This window comes from Anabrus simplex, chromosome 8 (genome assembly GCF_040414725.1).
Source record: "Anabrus simplex isolate iqAnaSimp1 chromosome 8, ASM4041472v1, whole genome shotgun sequence".
NCBI lineage: Eukaryota > Metazoa > Arthropoda > Insecta > Orthoptera > Tettigoniidae > Anabrus > Anabrus simplex.
This window is the reverse complement of record NC_090272.1, coordinates 200998681-201016483: the sequence shown is the minus strand read 5'-3', so window position 1 is coordinate 201016483 and position 17803 is coordinate 200998681. Positions and strand designations below refer to the sequence as shown.

Genomic DNA, 17803 nt, shown 5'->3' with positions numbered 1-17803 from the left:
GCACTTAAGCGACTGCAGCTATCGAGGTCGGTGTGGCCTTAATTAAGGTACAGACCCAGCATTTGTCTGGTGTGAAAATGGGAAACCAAGGAAAACCATCTTCAGGGCTGCCGACAGTGGGATTCAAACCCACTATCTCCCGGATGCAAGCTCACAACCACACACCTCTAACCGCATGGCCAACTCACCCGGTGGAATGAAAATGAAAGACTCCTTAGGCCTCGAGTGCTAATACTGTCGGGGTCAGAAAAGAATAAGAGTTGACCAAGAGAGGTTGGGTAGGATAGATGAAAGTCACGAGCCTGGCATAAATAACAGGAAGCAATGCCAGGACTCAGCTGATGACCCCATGGTTTCCAAACCACACTCTCAAGCCCCTTTTAGTGTCGCCTCTTACGACAGGGGACACACTATATTTTGCATCACCTTCAGTGTGTTTTACTAAATTTCCTGCCATACCTTATACAGTACAGATATGCATAGAAATTCTCCACATCAGCCCTAAAAGGTGCACCTTAACACTCTGGTACAATATGAAGGAAAAGGAGAATACACACACATATCACACTCTCTCTCTCTCTGTCCCTCGCTCTCTTGTCATGTACAGCCTATAGTACCACTGGCTTGTGCAAAATAAATCACAGTTCCAAGGTACCACTGCTAAACCACACTTGATCTTTATGATCTAGTTGTTGTTGCAGTTGAAATTCTCCGAGTTCAGTTTCTCTCGGATGAGTCTTCATAGGCTGTATCTTTGGGAACATTCTCTAGCAGACTTGGCAGTATATTGATTTGAATAGTGAAAAACTCCGTAAGTTCATAACATCAAAGGTTCAAGCTACAGCTAGTAGTATCTTCACTCTAGTGACATATAAGTACGCAAACAAGCCAGTCATTGAAACTGTCAACTCTCTTGCTATGGTGCTAGAAGCAATGATATCAGCTGCCATATGGTATGTATTGGGAGACCTTAAAACTATGCCAGCTGTCATACAGTACCTAACTGCACCCTTTGATAATTAGTGGAAGATGTTGGGGAGCTACTTGAAGAGAATAAGAAAATTATGTTAAATCAGTAACCCTATAAAAACTACTATTTTTCCAGGTCATTCAGATTGTAAACTTTAAAATAGGGGTTCACTCAGTTAAATCTGTTCAGCCATTTTCTCATAATTTCTTTTACTGGAAAATGGCTTATCAAATTTTATATACAAGGATAGCCCAGAAACTAATACACCATGTTTTTTCTTCAACAATTATTTATTGAACACAATGAAACTTATAACAAGAAAAAAATATGTTTCTTCTACACTCCGTACTTTTCCACGTAATCTCCTTCCCGTTCTATGGCATTCCTCCAGCGAGACACAAGAGTGTCTATGCCCTGTTGGTACCACTCCTTGTTCTGTCCACAAAGCCATTTCTTCACTGTGCAAATCACCTCTTCGTCATCCTCAAAATGTCTCCCATGAATGGCATTCTTCAATGGACCAAACAAGTGAAAGTCTGAGTGAGCTAGGTTAGGGCCATAGGGTGGATGGGGTAACACTCCCTAACCCTATTTTGTGATGTGTTCAAACGTCCTCAAACTTGTGTGAGGGCGTGCATTATCATGTTGAAGCAAACAATCTGGGTTGTTATGGCGTCCAAGTCACTGGAAGTGCTTCTTGAGTTTGGTTAATGTGTTTACATATTCCTCAGAATTAATGGTGGTGCCTCTTGTCATTACATCAATGAGTATGACACCATCACAGTCCCAAAACACAGTGATCATGACCTTACCATCAGAAGCAGTTGCTTTGAAATTTTTCTTCTGTGGAGAGTCAGAATGGTGCCATTCCATCAATTGCCATTTTGTTTCGGGCTCAAAATGGTGAATGCAAGTTTCATCACCTGTCACAATCTGGGACAAGAAAGATTCCCCCTCAGCTTCAAAATGTTGCAGTAACTCGGAAGAAATGTTGTTTCTGAGAGTTTTGTGTTCCTCCGTAAGACGGCATGGAACCCATCGTGAACAATATTTTGCATAATCAAGAGCACTGATGATTACACACAAACTTCCTTTGCTGATTAACAGCTCCCGCACCAACTGCCGAGCCGAACTGCGTCGGTCCTCGTGAATGAGCACATCAGAACGCTGCATCTTGTCAGGTGTGACAGCCGTGGGTGGCTTCCCCAACCGCTGCAAATCTTGGAACTCTACCAAACCACTTTCAGATGGCCTCACCCTCTGTGACCAGCAACTTCTGTCGACTGCTGATGCTCCATAAACTGCACATAAACGTTTGTGCATGTTTCCAACCGTTTCTTGCTCTGCAGTAAGAAATTCAATGATGACGCGCTGCTTGTAATGTACATGACTTACAGACGCCATGTTAAATCATAAGTATGCTATCTGTTGGAAGAAACAGAAACTTCGCGCGTGCACTCCGAAAACTTCAAAGAATTCATATCTAAAGTTTCACATTTGTACCATTGTTGGGGTCTGAGAAAAAAATTGTGGAGCATTATTTTCTAGGCCACCTTTGTATATACAGCAACATAATAAATAACTGCCTTTCTAACCTCAACACTGATAACATCAAGTGTCTCTGAAAGCACTCTGAGGAAATTAATTTACCATCATCATAGTTCTTCAGCAATCACTCATGATAGAGTATGAAAGTCTTCCTACTAGTGAGTCTTCAATAACTGAACAGCCTGATCTGCTATGTACACACTTTACCACAATCCTAATAAACAATTATTCAAGATTGTTCTGGTAAATGGTCGTTTCTTCTTAGGACTTGTTGATGAACCAATGTAGGACATTAATGAAGTCAGACAAGTTTGGTAGCAAAAGATATGTTTTACTTATTTATGGCTTAACTAATCTTTAAAATGGTTCATGATTGATAAATAACATTTAAAAAAGCAATGTTGTATATTAAGAAATTTATTTTTAGAATATATCCTTCTCTCCTATTTCCTTAATGAACTCTAACCTAAATGATGGTTATATCTTTCTTTTGAAAACCCATCCATTTGAATCTAAACTCTTTGCAAAATATTGAAGGATATCCCTTAGTACTGATGGATGTATAGCCCTACAAGCCCTATATTTAGACATTTAGACTTACACATACTTAAAGATCCACTGCAATGATAAGGAGGTGGCAACTCACTGCCATATGTTTTCTGTGCATGGGTGATTGTATTTTTTGGGTATGGTTTAACAGAACACTGCATGATTCTAAAGTAGCACTGTGCTAACATATAGACATAAGATATTGTCTAATTTCATATGAGAAACTGATAATAAAGAGGACTGTTAATTCAGAAAATCTATGAGTGTTGATCAAATATGTATGAGACTTTAAAAATCCTTTATTAAATAATGAATGCATACCAAAAGAGATGCAAAACTATTTTTACATATAGCCTCTGCTAATATCTATACATTATTTCCCATTGCACTGGTAATTTCTTTGGGGCCAATGACCTTAGATGTTAGGCCCCTTTAAACAACCAGCATGACCTGGAAGCATGAAGATAGTAATTTCTTGTTTCTTCATTTTTTTAAATTAAGAAGCACTGGGATGGATACATAGCCAATGGCATATGAAGACTTGTACTGCTTCATCATGAAAAATTTCTCTCTTCAGGGGTTTAAACCTATGACAGTTGCACGGTGACAAAACTGGACTACAAGGAGAGGGGGGTTATTCAGATCTATCCTGTGCATTTCTTCCAATTTCACTTTGGTAGCAGCAAGATGGGACTTAGCATTATCATGAAGAAGCAGAACCCTGCAGATGAGACTTTTTGTGTCTTTTGGAATGATAGGTCTCTTTAACTTTGCCCAAGAATTTACAATAGAAAGAAGCATTGGCAGTTTGTCATTCAAGTAGAAAATAAATGTACACACATAATGGAGGTTTTCGGAAAGTGTGCGTGACCGAAGTTGGAAGTTACTGCCCGACCTTCACAAAAGAACTTTTGCCATTTACGTTCTTGTGGCTTCAAAAGTGTACTAGTACTGCACTGTATGTAAGTTTCCTGTTGGTTTAAAATCTTCACGTGCTAAAAATTGAAAATAATAATAATAATAATAATAATAATAATAATAATAATAATAATAATAATAATAATAATAATAATAATAATAATAATAATAATAATAATAAATGGACGATATAGGTTAAGGCAATATGAAGAACTGTATTGGGAAACTGAACAAATGACGGAGACTATTAGGAAAATAACACTGAAATTCTATGGACACCTCTTCAGAATGGATGGAAACCAACTGACAAACAAATCTTCCAGATCCTTGATAGTAGGCCTAAAGTTTCTGACAAATGGTTCCGTGGAAGGACTTCAACAAGGCTGGACTACGGCAAGAGGACGTTTCGAACCGAGCACAGTACTGGTTACAAATCAACAACTTCAAGGGCTTGCATGAAGAACAAAAGCAGAACAGTGGTTGGATGATGGAAAGATAGCAGTCAGCCAAGGAAATAATGCAGCAATTCTGGGCTGGGGAAAAAAATAAAAAAAAATAAAAAATAAAATCCAAAACTGTGTAACAGTTATTTAACGTGGTCCATTCCTGACCAGGTCAAATGACTGGAAACAGGTTGTGGATTTTTCATTCATTTTCATTGATTGGCCCTAAATGGATGATGATGTTGATGATGATGATGATAATAATAATAATTAATAATAATAATAATAATAATAATAATAATAATAATAATAATAATAATAATAATAATCTTTGTTGTTGTTGCTCTGTTTCCTGGGGTCAGCATTTTTAAATGGATGTAGCCCAGTTTTACGGCAGGATGCCTTTCCTGATACAAACCTTTTATGTTAGGAAGTATTTACTGTTGTGTGCTGGTTTGCAGTGTGAAGTAGTGTATGTAAATTAACATGTGTAATAAGATGAGCACAAACACCCAGTCCCCGAGCTAGAGGAATTAACCAGATGAAGTTAAAATCCCAGTCCTGGCTGGGAATCAAACCCAGAACCCTATGAAACGAAGACCAGTATGCTGACCATTCAGCTAAGGAGTCAGATAATAACAATAAAAATTTTGTGTGGCTATTGCTAGCCTGGTACCGGTATGCAGCCCTTGTAAGGTAGACTTTCTGATGAATGTGGGTGGCATCTGTCATGTATGGTAAACTGCATGTTGGTGTGTTGGAGGGTAGCCTTGTGTGTTGTGTGTTGTGGACATTAGTGGTGTGGAATTATAGAGAAATATGAATAGAGGTTTATAAAAGTACGAAAGATCATAATATATGACCTGTTGTGCAGAAAGGGACCTAAACTACTTTCTTTTTTTTTTTTTCACTGTGCTTATTTTTGAGATTTTTGTGGTCCTAAAACTGGCATCAGATACTGAGCATTTAAAAAAAAGATATTAATTTTTGATTGTTGTTATTAAGAAGACTGTATTTTGAGATAAATGCAATTACAGCTTTCATGCATTTTCTCACCAACTGTACAAAGTTTTCATGACATCGAGTAACAAAGACTCAAACTACTGTGTAACTTAGTTTGTTAAGAAGATCCATAGGTATCGCAAAAAGTCAAACAGAAATGCAATTTGTACACCCCAGACCCTTTTGTTCAGCTCTGCAGTAAAACTTCTATTACTGAATTTGGGTCACTTCTCGCACAACAGGTCACATATGAACAATAGCGGCGATTGGGAATTAGAACTGGGGGAGGGCAGAAAAATGTACAGACAGCAAAAAGAACTCAGGTTTGTGGGATATAGTGAACGGGGGTCAAAATAGTCAAAATAGTTTTTTGATATTTTGATTCAGTACTATACAAAAAAATGTTCACAAAAGGAACAATATTGCACATGTATTATAATTAAATAGAGGTACAACATGATTAGACAATTAAAAATCGTTTAGCATTTGACTACACACTAAGAAACTAGCAGACACTAAAAAGACTATCAGATGGACGAGACCGCATGGCGAGCGGGTGAATCGTACCTCAGTGTCCATTGGCTTTACATTGCACTGACACATATAGGTCTTATGGCAATAATGGGATAGGAAAGGCCTAGGAGTGGAAAGGAAATGGCCATGGCCTTAATTAAGGTACAGCCCCAGCATTTGCTTAGTGTGAAAATGGGAAACCATGGAAAATTATCTTCACGGCTGCCGACAGTGGGGCTCGAACCCACTATCTCCCGGATGCAAGCTCACAGCTCCACACCCCTAACCAGTATTTAAGGCCATGGCTGCTTTCTGCCTACTCCTGGGCCTTTCCTATCGCATTGTCGCCATAAGACCTATTTGTGTCGGTGCGATGTAGTAAAACAAATTGTAAAAAAATAATAATAAATCGTAGGACCTACAATATTGGGATGCCCAGCTCTTGAAACAATCATATTTGTATTACTGTTAGATAAATCACTGTCCTACTCAGTGTTTATTGGTTCATGAACACGTCTTCTCTTTCTTCCCAACTCATCTGAATCATCAAAATAATCTAACTATGGGTTATAATTGGGATCAGATTCACTGTCAGTTACTTCGATGTCATCTTCACCAAAGCCATCCTCTGGTTCATTACACGTCTCTCCAGGTAATGTTATGTTGTCACCATAGTCTTCTACTTCTGTCAGAAGTTCTAGTATTGTGTTTGGGTCATTTCTGATGTTCTCTGCCATCTGAAATAAATTTCCATTTTTTGGAGTGGCTTCCAAATTTCAGCACCTACAATCATAGCTGATTAGAATGTGACAATTGTGTTGTGGTTAAGTATTGTTCATCATGAGTGGCACACAGTGTAAATTAACCCATAAAAAGAAATGAATGAATAAATGATGAATTGTGTATAAGATGTGAAAGTAGCATTATCACTAAGCATTTGTACCTCAGTCGATGGTATCCCTATAGAAACAAAATGAAGGAAAGCATGGTGCCACAACTGCTCTTGCGGAAGTCAGTACTTGCACAAAGGAAGCTAGGGAGAAGGTGAAGCCAATACCTCTGCTGTACAGGGAAAGGGGGAAGGGGAGTTACGTGCCCACACATCGTCTGGCAGACGAAGATTAGTAATCCAGGGTTAAGCATGCGCAATGGCTTCTTTCATCTGTTGACACACCACATGCAATGTTGGAGATATTGACACAGTGTGGCCATCTTGGAGTGAGTGTTTAAAATGTTCAAGACCATAGATCATCCCTCTGACTGTGAGACGAAATCTGTGATTCGTTTCTTGAATGCAAGGAACATTAAACCAACTGATGTTCATCATCAAGTGTGTGAGGTGTATGGTGGAAGTGCAATGATGGATGTAATGGTGAGTAAATGGGTTTGAATATTCAAAGAAGTTCATCAGCATTTGCATGACATTCCAGGGAGTGGCCAACTGTCTTGTCACAGATGATTTAGTGGGTGGAATTAAAGCAGAAGTTTGTACGGACAGACGGTACACAATTTTGTCATTCTCTATGGTTTGGGTAGCTCTCATCATAGGTTTTATTATTTTTTTTTTTGCTAGCGGCTTTACGTCGCACCGACACAGATAGGTCTTATGGCGACGATGGGATAGGAAAGGCCTAGGAGTTGGAAGGAAGCGACCGTGGCCTTAATTAAGGTACAGCCCCAGCATTTGCCTGGTGTGAAAATGGGAAACCACGGAAAACCATCTTCAGGACTGCCGATAGTGGGATTCGAACCTACTATCTCCCGGATGCAAGCTCACAGCCGCACGCCTCTACGCGCACGGCCAACTCGCCCGGTATAGGTTTTATTGCTCTATGATGAAGGCACATAATAAGGTGTGGAGAATCTAAATAAAATATAATGTTTTTAAAATAATGTTGTGGTTTTTTTGAAAAATACTTTAAAAATGCAACTTGTAGCTGTGATTTAAAATGTTGTGGGGTCCTTTTTTAGGCACTTGGGCTACAATCATTGCCTTACTTTTCCCCAGTTGACTCTGGATGGAAACTGTGAGTTAGAAGGTTGGTTCCAATCCTCTGATCTCCTGTTATTATTGGACAGCATATTTCATATGCTCTGTATACAGAACACTCGTGGTTTCCCATTTTCACACCAGGCAATTGCTGGGCCTGCACCTTAATTAAGGCCATGGCTGCTTCTTTCACACTCCTAGCCCTTTCCTGTGCAATCATCGCCATAAGACCTACGAGTATCTGTGTCAGTGCAACGTAAAAAACAATTTGTACAAAACACTATTTTGTTATTGATGTTTTTCTTACTGTAATTACCCTTCCTCTTAAAGCACAATATTTACTACCCATAACATCTCTGTAGTTGAACCTCCAGTTACAGGTGCACCATCAACACCATCCCCAACTCCAGATGATGATGTGTTCAAGCACCTAGCGACTGTATACTCCTTCACTCACCCCACCATGCACAAGGGTCAAGAATGTCCTGGCCAGAAGACAAAATTTAAAGATGGCATCACAAATGGAGCTGCCTGGTACAGTTTGACTGGTGAGTAACAACTTCACCTGCTGGTCTTTAGTAATGCTCTCCTGTCTTCTGCCATACTCTTCTGATCCTTGTAAGATCCTCCTTCTTTGATACCATCTACCATCTCTTTCCTCTCAGTCTCCTTTCACAAACTAATCTTTCCAGTGCTTCCATTAACAAACACTCCCATCTCAACAAGTGCCCCATCCAGTTCTTCTTCCTTTCTCTTATAACTTACAGCAATCTTCTCTTCTCACTCACTCTTTCCATCCAGCTTATTCTCTCCATTCTCCTCAACATCCACATCTCAAACACTTCTAGCTTTTTTTTTAAATCTTCTCTTCTCAATGTCTGTGTTTCTGCCCCATATAATGCCACACTCCAAACAAAGCACTTGCCAAGTTATTTTCTGAAACCTTTATCTAATTTGCTGCATAATAATCTCCTTTCCCTATTGAACACTTCCTTCTCTATAGCAATACAAGTTTTCACCTTCTGATGGCATCCCATGTCTTCATTTATTGTACTTCCAAGATATTTGAAAGCTCTTACTTGACCATTTTTAAATTTCCGTATCTTGATATTTGCGGGTTTCCTTCCTTTTTTATCTCCATACTCTTTGTTTTTGATGTATTGAGGAATGAACAAGTGACAAATTAAATTATATATATAAAGATAGGAACATAAACACATGTGTGCGTGTTCCTGGCTGTATCCAATCATGGTGACTACTGCACAGTGTCATTTCTATTTCTGTCACGAGTTTGAACATGAGTGCCGAACCCAGGTTTTGTTTATAAAAGACAGATGGTGGTGATTATTGCTTTAAAAGAAAGTACAACTAGGCAACAATCCTCTATACAACACTAACCGGAGAGAAAAATGGAAGAGATCCGACACTTTGAAAAATGAAGGTATTGACCAAAGAAAGACAAGGGCCATGAAGAGCATGAAAATTAAAGACTCCCTAGGCCTCGAATGTTTTAATACCATTGGGGTTGGAAAAAACAAGAGCTGACCAAGTGAGGTTGGATAGGATAGATGAAAGTGAGGAGCCTGGCACAAGTAAGTGGAAGCAATGCCAGGACTCAGCCAAGGTTCTCACAGCTACCAACCCATGCTCCAAAGTTCAGAGCCACTGGGGCTGTGAAGAGACAGTGACAGGAGGTGCACTGAAGAATATTGTTCACATTATGGGTGTATATTATGTTTAGAGCTGGGATGTTTTAGGTAGTAATAGGTTAAAATGCAAACTAATTTGGTTGTTAGAAAGTGGCGTCCAGCCCTCTCCTATAATGTAGCTAGAGTAACATAACTTCTAGGGTTTCTAATAGGCCAGGTCCATACTGTTCATGCAAATAATATAGAGGAACTATTGCCCCGGCTAGAGTTTACTTGTTATTCTCTTCAAGTCAGAGAGAGACAGACATAAACTCGCAGTCCATACCTATCCAAGTGACTTTTACAGTGTTGGACTAGCTGTTGTAGTACTTGCCGAGATTTGCAGCAGACCATGACATCATCAGCATAAACCAGACTCCAAGGATGTGCTGTCTGCAACTCTGCAGTGATGGTGTCCAGACACAGGATGAATTAAAGCGGAGATAAAGCTGATCCCTGGTGCAGGCCGACATCGATATTAAATGATGCAGATATTCCTGCAGCACATCGGACGTAGCTCGAGACATTCTGATATAGGAACTGGATCCATCGAACGTAAACTTCTGATACATTGTGCAATCTGAGTGCATACCAAATAAAATCATGTGGCACTTGTCAAATGCCTTTTCAAGATCCAGAAATGCCATGTGGAGTGGTTTCCATTTCTCTTGGGGGAGTACCATTAGGAGGTGGTGGTGGTGGTGATTGTTGTTTTAAGAAAAACTACAACTAGGTAACTATCCTCTACATATCACTGATCAGAGAGAAAAATGGAACGGATCTGACACTTTGAAAAATGAAGATATTGGTCAAAGAAAGACAAGGGCCATGAAGAGCATGAAAATGAAAGACTCCCTAGGCTTCAAGTGCTCTAATACCATTGGGCTCAGAAAAAACAAGAGTTGACCAAGTGAGGTTGGATAGGATAAATGAAAGTGAGGAGCCTGGCACAAGTAAGTGGAAGCAATGCCAGGTCTCAGCTAAGGGCCCTGTGGTCGCCAGCCCTCGCTCTGAAGTTGAGAGCCCCTTGGGCCCTTTCTACTCACATCTTATGACAGGCAGGGGATATTGTGGATGTTATTCTATCACCTCCACCCACAGGAGTATGTCCTGTGGAGAGTGCTAATAAAAATCTTAATTGAGTTCTACTGCAGAGTATTTCATTTGTTTTCTTACATGATCCTTTAATAAATAGTTTCACGTATTTTATACCTGTTGTTGCTTTCTAGCTTTTGAGGTGTTCTTTTCTGGACCAGATCCTGATGACATGATGCCAATCCTCGTCTAGCGAGTTCATCAACTTTTTCATTTTCCTCAATGCCGCTGTGCAGTGATTTAGTTGGAACAAAATATTTACAGGAACTCACCTTATAAATTCACCAATTTCCAAATGGACTCGTATAGGGGGTCAAAATCAGCGGCCTCATGCTTCCGACAAGTTCTTTCATCAACTGAACGTCTCCCCTTTCATAGCCATGACTTGACATATGGTTGTGGGTTAAATATGTGCACAGGAAGTCCAACGCTGTTTATGAGAATAAGTCCGCTTGTTCTTGTAACCAGCAGCCTATTTCTCTTTTCGGTGTGGATTCACGGTACTGAAAGCTCTTTCAGCTTCCGCTGAAGAGATAGGAATGGTCTGTACAGTCTTGATTAAAGGCATCAGCGCCACTGGAATTTCCTTGGTCTCGACATAATTTCTAAAAGCATTAATGTACTTCCTCTTGTCTGACATGTGCAAAACGTTACAAAGGTTGCCAACACTCTCATCACCATAGCAGATATCCAAAGTAGAAGTGAATGGCCAATTATTTTTGTATAGTACCTTTGAATCACTGATAACTTTTGTTATTCTCTCATGTCTCTGCTGACTAGAGCTGAAACAAAGATGAGATGATGTGGAAACATTTTCCATAAGACTGTTATTTAAATTGTTCACAAGACTTCTGAAAAACGGCTTTCTGTCAATTTTTACAACTTTTTTAGAATCATGTAATCCTATGTTTCTAAACTTTTTGTTTTCTGCTGCTTTAAGAACTGTTCTGTAGTATTCTCCAGAAGCTGAGTTACACATAATTTCAAACAATTTTATAGTGCGCTTGATTGCATTTTGAGCCTCTGACAGAGGCATCATACAATAATTGCAATATTTTCTAGAAATTCTACACATATTTACATATTTTCTAGACTTTGGAATTTTTCTCTTTCTTTGGAGTCTCTCTGGTGGTCATTTTTGGTCTCACTAAAATGTTTTACCAGTGCACTATAGTTTTCCAAGACAGCTTTTACAGTTCTCTGGCTTGATGCTACCCATCTTATTGTAAATATTTTCCCAACATTCTTAACTCTTTGTTCCAGTGAAGCAGCACAAATGTTGAGTTGCCTTTGATTTTTGGGAGACATGCTGTATAAAGAATGCAATTTGTCACAGAAAGAATAGAAGTGGTTAACACCTGTAACTTCATTTCTTGTATCAGAAACGGCCAATTCCAAGCGATGGTTTAAACAGTGCCAGATTGATATATCTGGAAATAATTTTAAAAACTGTGCTCCAACTCCATTTTTTCTTCCTAACATTACAGAGGCCCCATCACATGCTAGACCAACTAAATGTTCTGCCATATGAAGAAAGATTCTTCAAAATCTCTCGATTAATAACATCTGCTGTAGTTGATTCTAGTTCTACCAAGTCCCAGAAAAAAGAAACAACTTCAGAATTATCTGAAGGAGCACATCTCAAACATAATACTAAAACAGATTTTATACTAACTGTTGTTGATTCGTCAATCATAATACTGATTCTCCTCTGATTTTCTGTTATAGAGTTTGCTACTTTATTTCTCATTTCCTGTTAAATGTGTTCAATAATATTAGCACAACTAAAATTTGTATGAAGAAATCGTCCCCATATCTAAACCATTTAATTGTTGAAGTTCAGCATAACCCTGTAGGTCTACAAAAGGTATATTTCTTTTTGCAATTGAGTGTGCTGTTCAAAATACACGAACGGTGTTTTCTATGTGTTTGACATTCATAGTGTCTAAGCAACTTTCAAATATCTTTTTATTAGATTCTGATTCTTCTAACATAGATTTTTGTGAGATGCCGAATTTTTGTGCTCAAATATTTTTCTGAAGGCTTGTTTTTGTTTATTAATATTATTTTCATTGGGATGAATCTGGCATTCTACCCATACTTTCATTAGCTGAAGTCCTGCCCCTTTAGAAACTCGTAATCTTAATTTTTACATATATTGCAGCCTAAATTTTTATTTTCTGCAAATAACCACGTGTTCTCTGACAAAAAATAACGGTACTGAGACTCGTTCTAACAGTCTGGAAAATCTTGTTTGAGGTAGCTACGTTCTTGAATTTCACAGTCGATGGTAGAAGGTGTAGAACCATAATCTAGATTCTCCCTTGAATCTGCATCACACGTTTCAGCAACATTTAACCCAGGATCTGTCTTTATACTCACGTCTTTAATGAAACTAATGTTCTCCAAACTCCATTCAGTTTCGTTTTTACTTGAGCCATCACGCACATTTTTACTATTATTTGATTCTTCATCTTCATCCCCAGCACGTTCTTTTAAACCCAGCCACTTCAGTGAACTCATGGTCACACTCACAACTCACTTTCACAGCCGCTGGAAAACTTGGAAGGTACTACGGGGCTACTGATGTTCATTAACTACAGCAACACATTGAGCAAAACATAAAATAAAACTTGGACTCACACAAACAACGAGTGGAAGAAGGTTGTTGTGCTCACTTCCCGCTCTCCGAATCCAATAGCAGTGTAGCCAACTTTAGAGAACCAGAAAACCGCACAGGAGTGTAAAAGCGACTGTATCTTATGAACATAAAACTGTAAGGTTATATTAGTCCGCTAGAGTACACCCATGATATTTCAGCGCTATGTATAGATTATAAGATTTTCTTACTGAATGTAAAAATGTTACGTCATTCTAAAGCTGGAAAATATTTTCCGGAACGGCGTTCCGGCCCATTCCGGTCCAACTAAACCACTGCTGCTGTGACCCAGTACTTAATCAGATTGACAAAGTTCTATTCTCCAAGGTTCAAGAGTGCAATGAGGCATTTCACTATCAGTTTAGAAGTCACTTCAGAATTTAATAGAGTCCTAAGTGCTGTCTGGCTGTCTGGGGATATTAGAATATCTTTGCTTTCATGTCATTACACTTACTATTGTAGTTCTTTTACATAGTGTGAATGTTAATTCATTTCATTGTTTTCTTTCTCTAGGTGGTATGCAAGATTACAACTACGTTTGGCATGGCTGTTTTGAATTAACACTTGAAATATCATGCTGTAAATATCCTAAACAAGAAGAACTACCCACCTTGTGGCAAGAAAATAAAGAGGTAACTTTTATATATCTGATATATTTTTATGTTTCCATCTTCATAGTGTTTTTGGTCCTATAGTATTTTTTTTTTGTTTTTTACAAGTTGCTTTATGTCACTTCAACCTAAATAGGTATAGTGACGATGGTATAGGAAAGTGCTAGGAGTGGGAAGGAAGCAGCTGTGGCCTTAATTAAGGTACATGATTTTCCTCGTGTGAAAATGGGGAACCACGAAAACCATCTTCGGGGAGTGGAGTTTGAACCCACTATCTCCCAAATGCAAGCTGACTGCTGCGCACCCCTAACCGCACGGCCAACTCGCTCGGTCCTATGGCTTCTTAGAAATGACTCCATTCCTTCTGGCATCCCAGATCTGAATTTGGAGTAAGGCAAATATGACTAAGATGAGCTGTAGGATGCAGGACAGTCATATCCAGTGTGCAGTCTGAAAGTTGTTACAGCTCCCTTCCTTGGCCTTTCCTTCTTTCTTTTCCATTAGTCTTGGTTATTTTTTGCACGTTTTAATTTTTGCCTGTTTTGCTACTTTTCTCTTATACACTTGTTGAATTTCATTAGAAAAAAATAAGATTTTTGGCAGCATACACCTTCAATAGATTTGCACCCATGGGGACATCAGTGCCTTTCTTGGCTAGCATGTCTGCAGACTTATGTATGGGCTAGGATTCATTGGAGCATTATAGCTTTCAGAAGAGATGTTCAGTATTTCAGTGTTTGCTTGATATTTGGAAGTCATGATAAATGCAGTTGTTTGTTAGAAGATACCACTGGATGGCAGACCAGGAGTCTAATCAGAAATACAGCCATTTGGAAAGCATTGGGCCACTAAAATAGTTATTGTAGAGCTAGGTGAAATGCATCAATTCCTCCATCAAAATCTACTTATTTGTCTCCCCACTGGTGCTCCATGGGTGATATTCTACTGCCACCACCCACAGGAGGGTCCTGTTCATCAGTAAGGTCCCCGCAGCATATGAGTACTGGGGTCTGATAAAGAGTTTTTTTTTTTTTTTTTTGCTAGAGGCTTTATGTCGCACCGACACAGATAGGTCTTATGGCAATGATGGGATATGAAAGGCCTAGGAGTTGGAAGGAAGCAGCCGTAGCCTTAATTAAGGTACAGCCCCAGCATTTGCCTGGTGTGAGAATGGGAAACCACGGAAAACCATTTTCAGGGCTGCTGACAGTGGGATTCGAACCCACTTTCTCCTGGATGCAAGCTCACAGCTGCGCGCCTCTAAGTGCACAGCCAACTCACCCAGTAACAGTTTTGTAATGGCATATTTTGGCATTCTTCAAAATACACTTGTTGTAACGGTTTTGCGACATTTGGTTTGCTGTGTTGAGTTTGGCACGTTTGTCTAAGATGGAGGTTCCGTCTCTACTACTGGGGTGGACCCATTCATCAAGATACTGGAATCGACTGATTTTTCCAATCTTCCCATAGATGGTTGTCAAAGGGGCTTTCCTGGGGTACTTACTCTCAAAGAACTCGGTCTTTGTTTGTTTTATATTTCTGTTTCAGCCCAAATGTTAAAATGTAATTGTAAGATGATTTTATAAAGAAATCTGTTATAATAATAATAATATGGCCTCAGCTACCGTGTGCAGACATTTCGATTTGATGCCATCTGGCTGTCTGCTCGTCAATTTCGACGTTCCGTTTTACTCTAGGTCCGCTAGATGGCAGACAGAGTAAACTGGATCTCTCTTGGGCGTCTATGGCTGAGATTTTAATTAATTTTGTCGGGTAAATACCAAATGTATCACCAGAGATCTTTTACATGCCGACATCATACGACATAGAGTGTCGAATGGACTTTTTTTCCGCCCTTCAAAAATCCGACTACCTCTGCCGGGTTTGAACCCGCTATCTTGGGATCCGGAGGCTGACACTCTACCACGGACCCACAGAGGCAGCTATCTGTTGTTATAATTTGTATATAGTGTAGTACTATATGAATTTTTGTATCCCCTTCGAAGATTTTGATAATCAGAGAAACAAGTCTTGAAGTCCTGTTGAACTCTAATTATTGTGATCTATTGTCTTTCTCTGCTGTACATCCATGTCTCTACTTTATATTTAAATAATATTTCTTTATAGGCTATGCTGAGGTTTACTGCTCAGGCTCATCATGGAATACAAGGCCTTGTGATGGATTATGAAACCAATGAAACAATACCTGATGCTAAGTTATGGATTGATGGTCGTGAGATCAGTTTCAATAGTACAAAGAAAGGAGAGTTTTGGAGGATATTACTGCCAGGAAATTATACACTTATAGTAAGTATAACATAGAAAACTGTAAGATAAGCATAACAGATCATTCTTGGTAGAACTGTGCACAGTATAATTTTCATGTTAAGAATCTACAAATTTACAAGAAGATTTAACATATATGCCATTTGTGACAAATAGGTTGAGATATTATAGAACATCTGATTCTGCTACATTTATGTTTATCAAATATTCCCCATAACTACTCTGCTGTATTTTAGCTTTTTTCAACAGATGGTTTACACTTGATGTTGCTCTCTCAAAAAGCAAAGTCATCTCCGTACAGGCCATGAAGGCCCTTGGATAAGTGGAAGATAAAGATTTCCGCTATCCATAACCTCAACACTAAGTGCGGTATAGCAGTTAGCTCTATGCCCAGTCCCCTTTTCCCCCAGGAATTAACCTGGTACTCATTTTTGGTGTACTGTAGGCTGAGTGAACCTCAGAGCCTTGTGTCACTAAAGAAGTAGAAATCTTATTTCTTAAAATGTTTTACTACCTGACGGGGATTTTTTTTTTTGCTAGTTGCTTTACGTCGCACCGACACAGATAAGTCTTATGGCGACGATGGGAGAGGAAGGGGCTAGGAGTAGGAAGGAAGCGGCCGTGGCCTTCATTAAGGTACAGCCCCAGCATTTGCCTGGTGTGAAAATGGGAAACCACTGAAAACCATTTTCAGGGCTGCCAACAGTGGGGTTCGAACCTACTATCTCCCGAATACTGGATACTGGCCGCACTTAAGCGACTGCAGCTATTGAGCTCGGTGACAGGGAATTGATGATGCTTGTTGTTTAAAGGGGCCTAACATTTAAGCCATCGGCCTGACAGAGAATTGAACCTGCATCGCTTGAGGTGCGCCAAGAATGCTTTTACCACTTGGAATAGGTAGTATCTATGCTGCCCTTCAGGGATGATGATGAGACATAAACGACCAGTCTCAGAGAATTCATCTGTTCATTAGCATGGGTTTTTTTCTTTTTTACAATTGGCTTTACGTCGCACCGACACAGATAGGTCTTATAACGACGATGGGATGGGAAAGGGCTAGGAGTTGGAAGGAAGTGGCGGTGGCCTTATTTAAGGTACAGCCCCAGCATTTGCCTGATGTGAAAATGGGAAACCATGGAAAACCATCTTCAGGGCTGCCGACAATGGGGCTTGAACCCACTATCTCCTGGATGCAAGCTCACAGCTGTGCGCTCCTAACCTCACAGCCAACTCGCCTGGTGTTTCAGTTTTATTTCATCATGATTATCAACAGGCACAGCTGATCAGTCCCCTCTTGATGCCAAGATCTCCATCATCATCTTCATTTATCAAATATTTACAAACATTTCCCTTGGTAGCGGTGGTGATTATTGTTTTAAGAGGAAGTACAGCTAGGCAACCGTCCTCTATATAACACAAATCAGAGAGAAAAATGGAAGGGATCCGACACTTCAGAAAATGAAGGTATCGTCCAAAGGAAGATAAGGGCCACTAAGGGTGTGAAAATGAAAGACTTCCTAGGCCTCAA

The 17803-nt window shown here is 39.5% G+C and overlaps 1 protein-coding gene across 1 annotated transcript in view; it reads left to right on the top strand.

The window, feature by feature from the left end:
* The window catches only part of LOC136878977 (carboxypeptidase D), a 163445-nt gene that overhangs the window by 132444 nt on the left and 13198 nt on the right, over positions 1 to 17803 (top strand). Inside the window, exons 8-10 of the mRNA XM_068228904.1 lie at positions 8308 to 8481; positions 13889 to 14007; positions 16114 to 16293. Of these exons, the coding sequence (XP_068085005.1) occupies positions 8308 to 8481; positions 13889 to 14007; positions 16114 to 16293 (473 nt within the window). The remainder of the gene's footprint in view (positions 1 to 8307; positions 8482 to 13888; positions 14008 to 16113; positions 16294 to 17803) is intronic.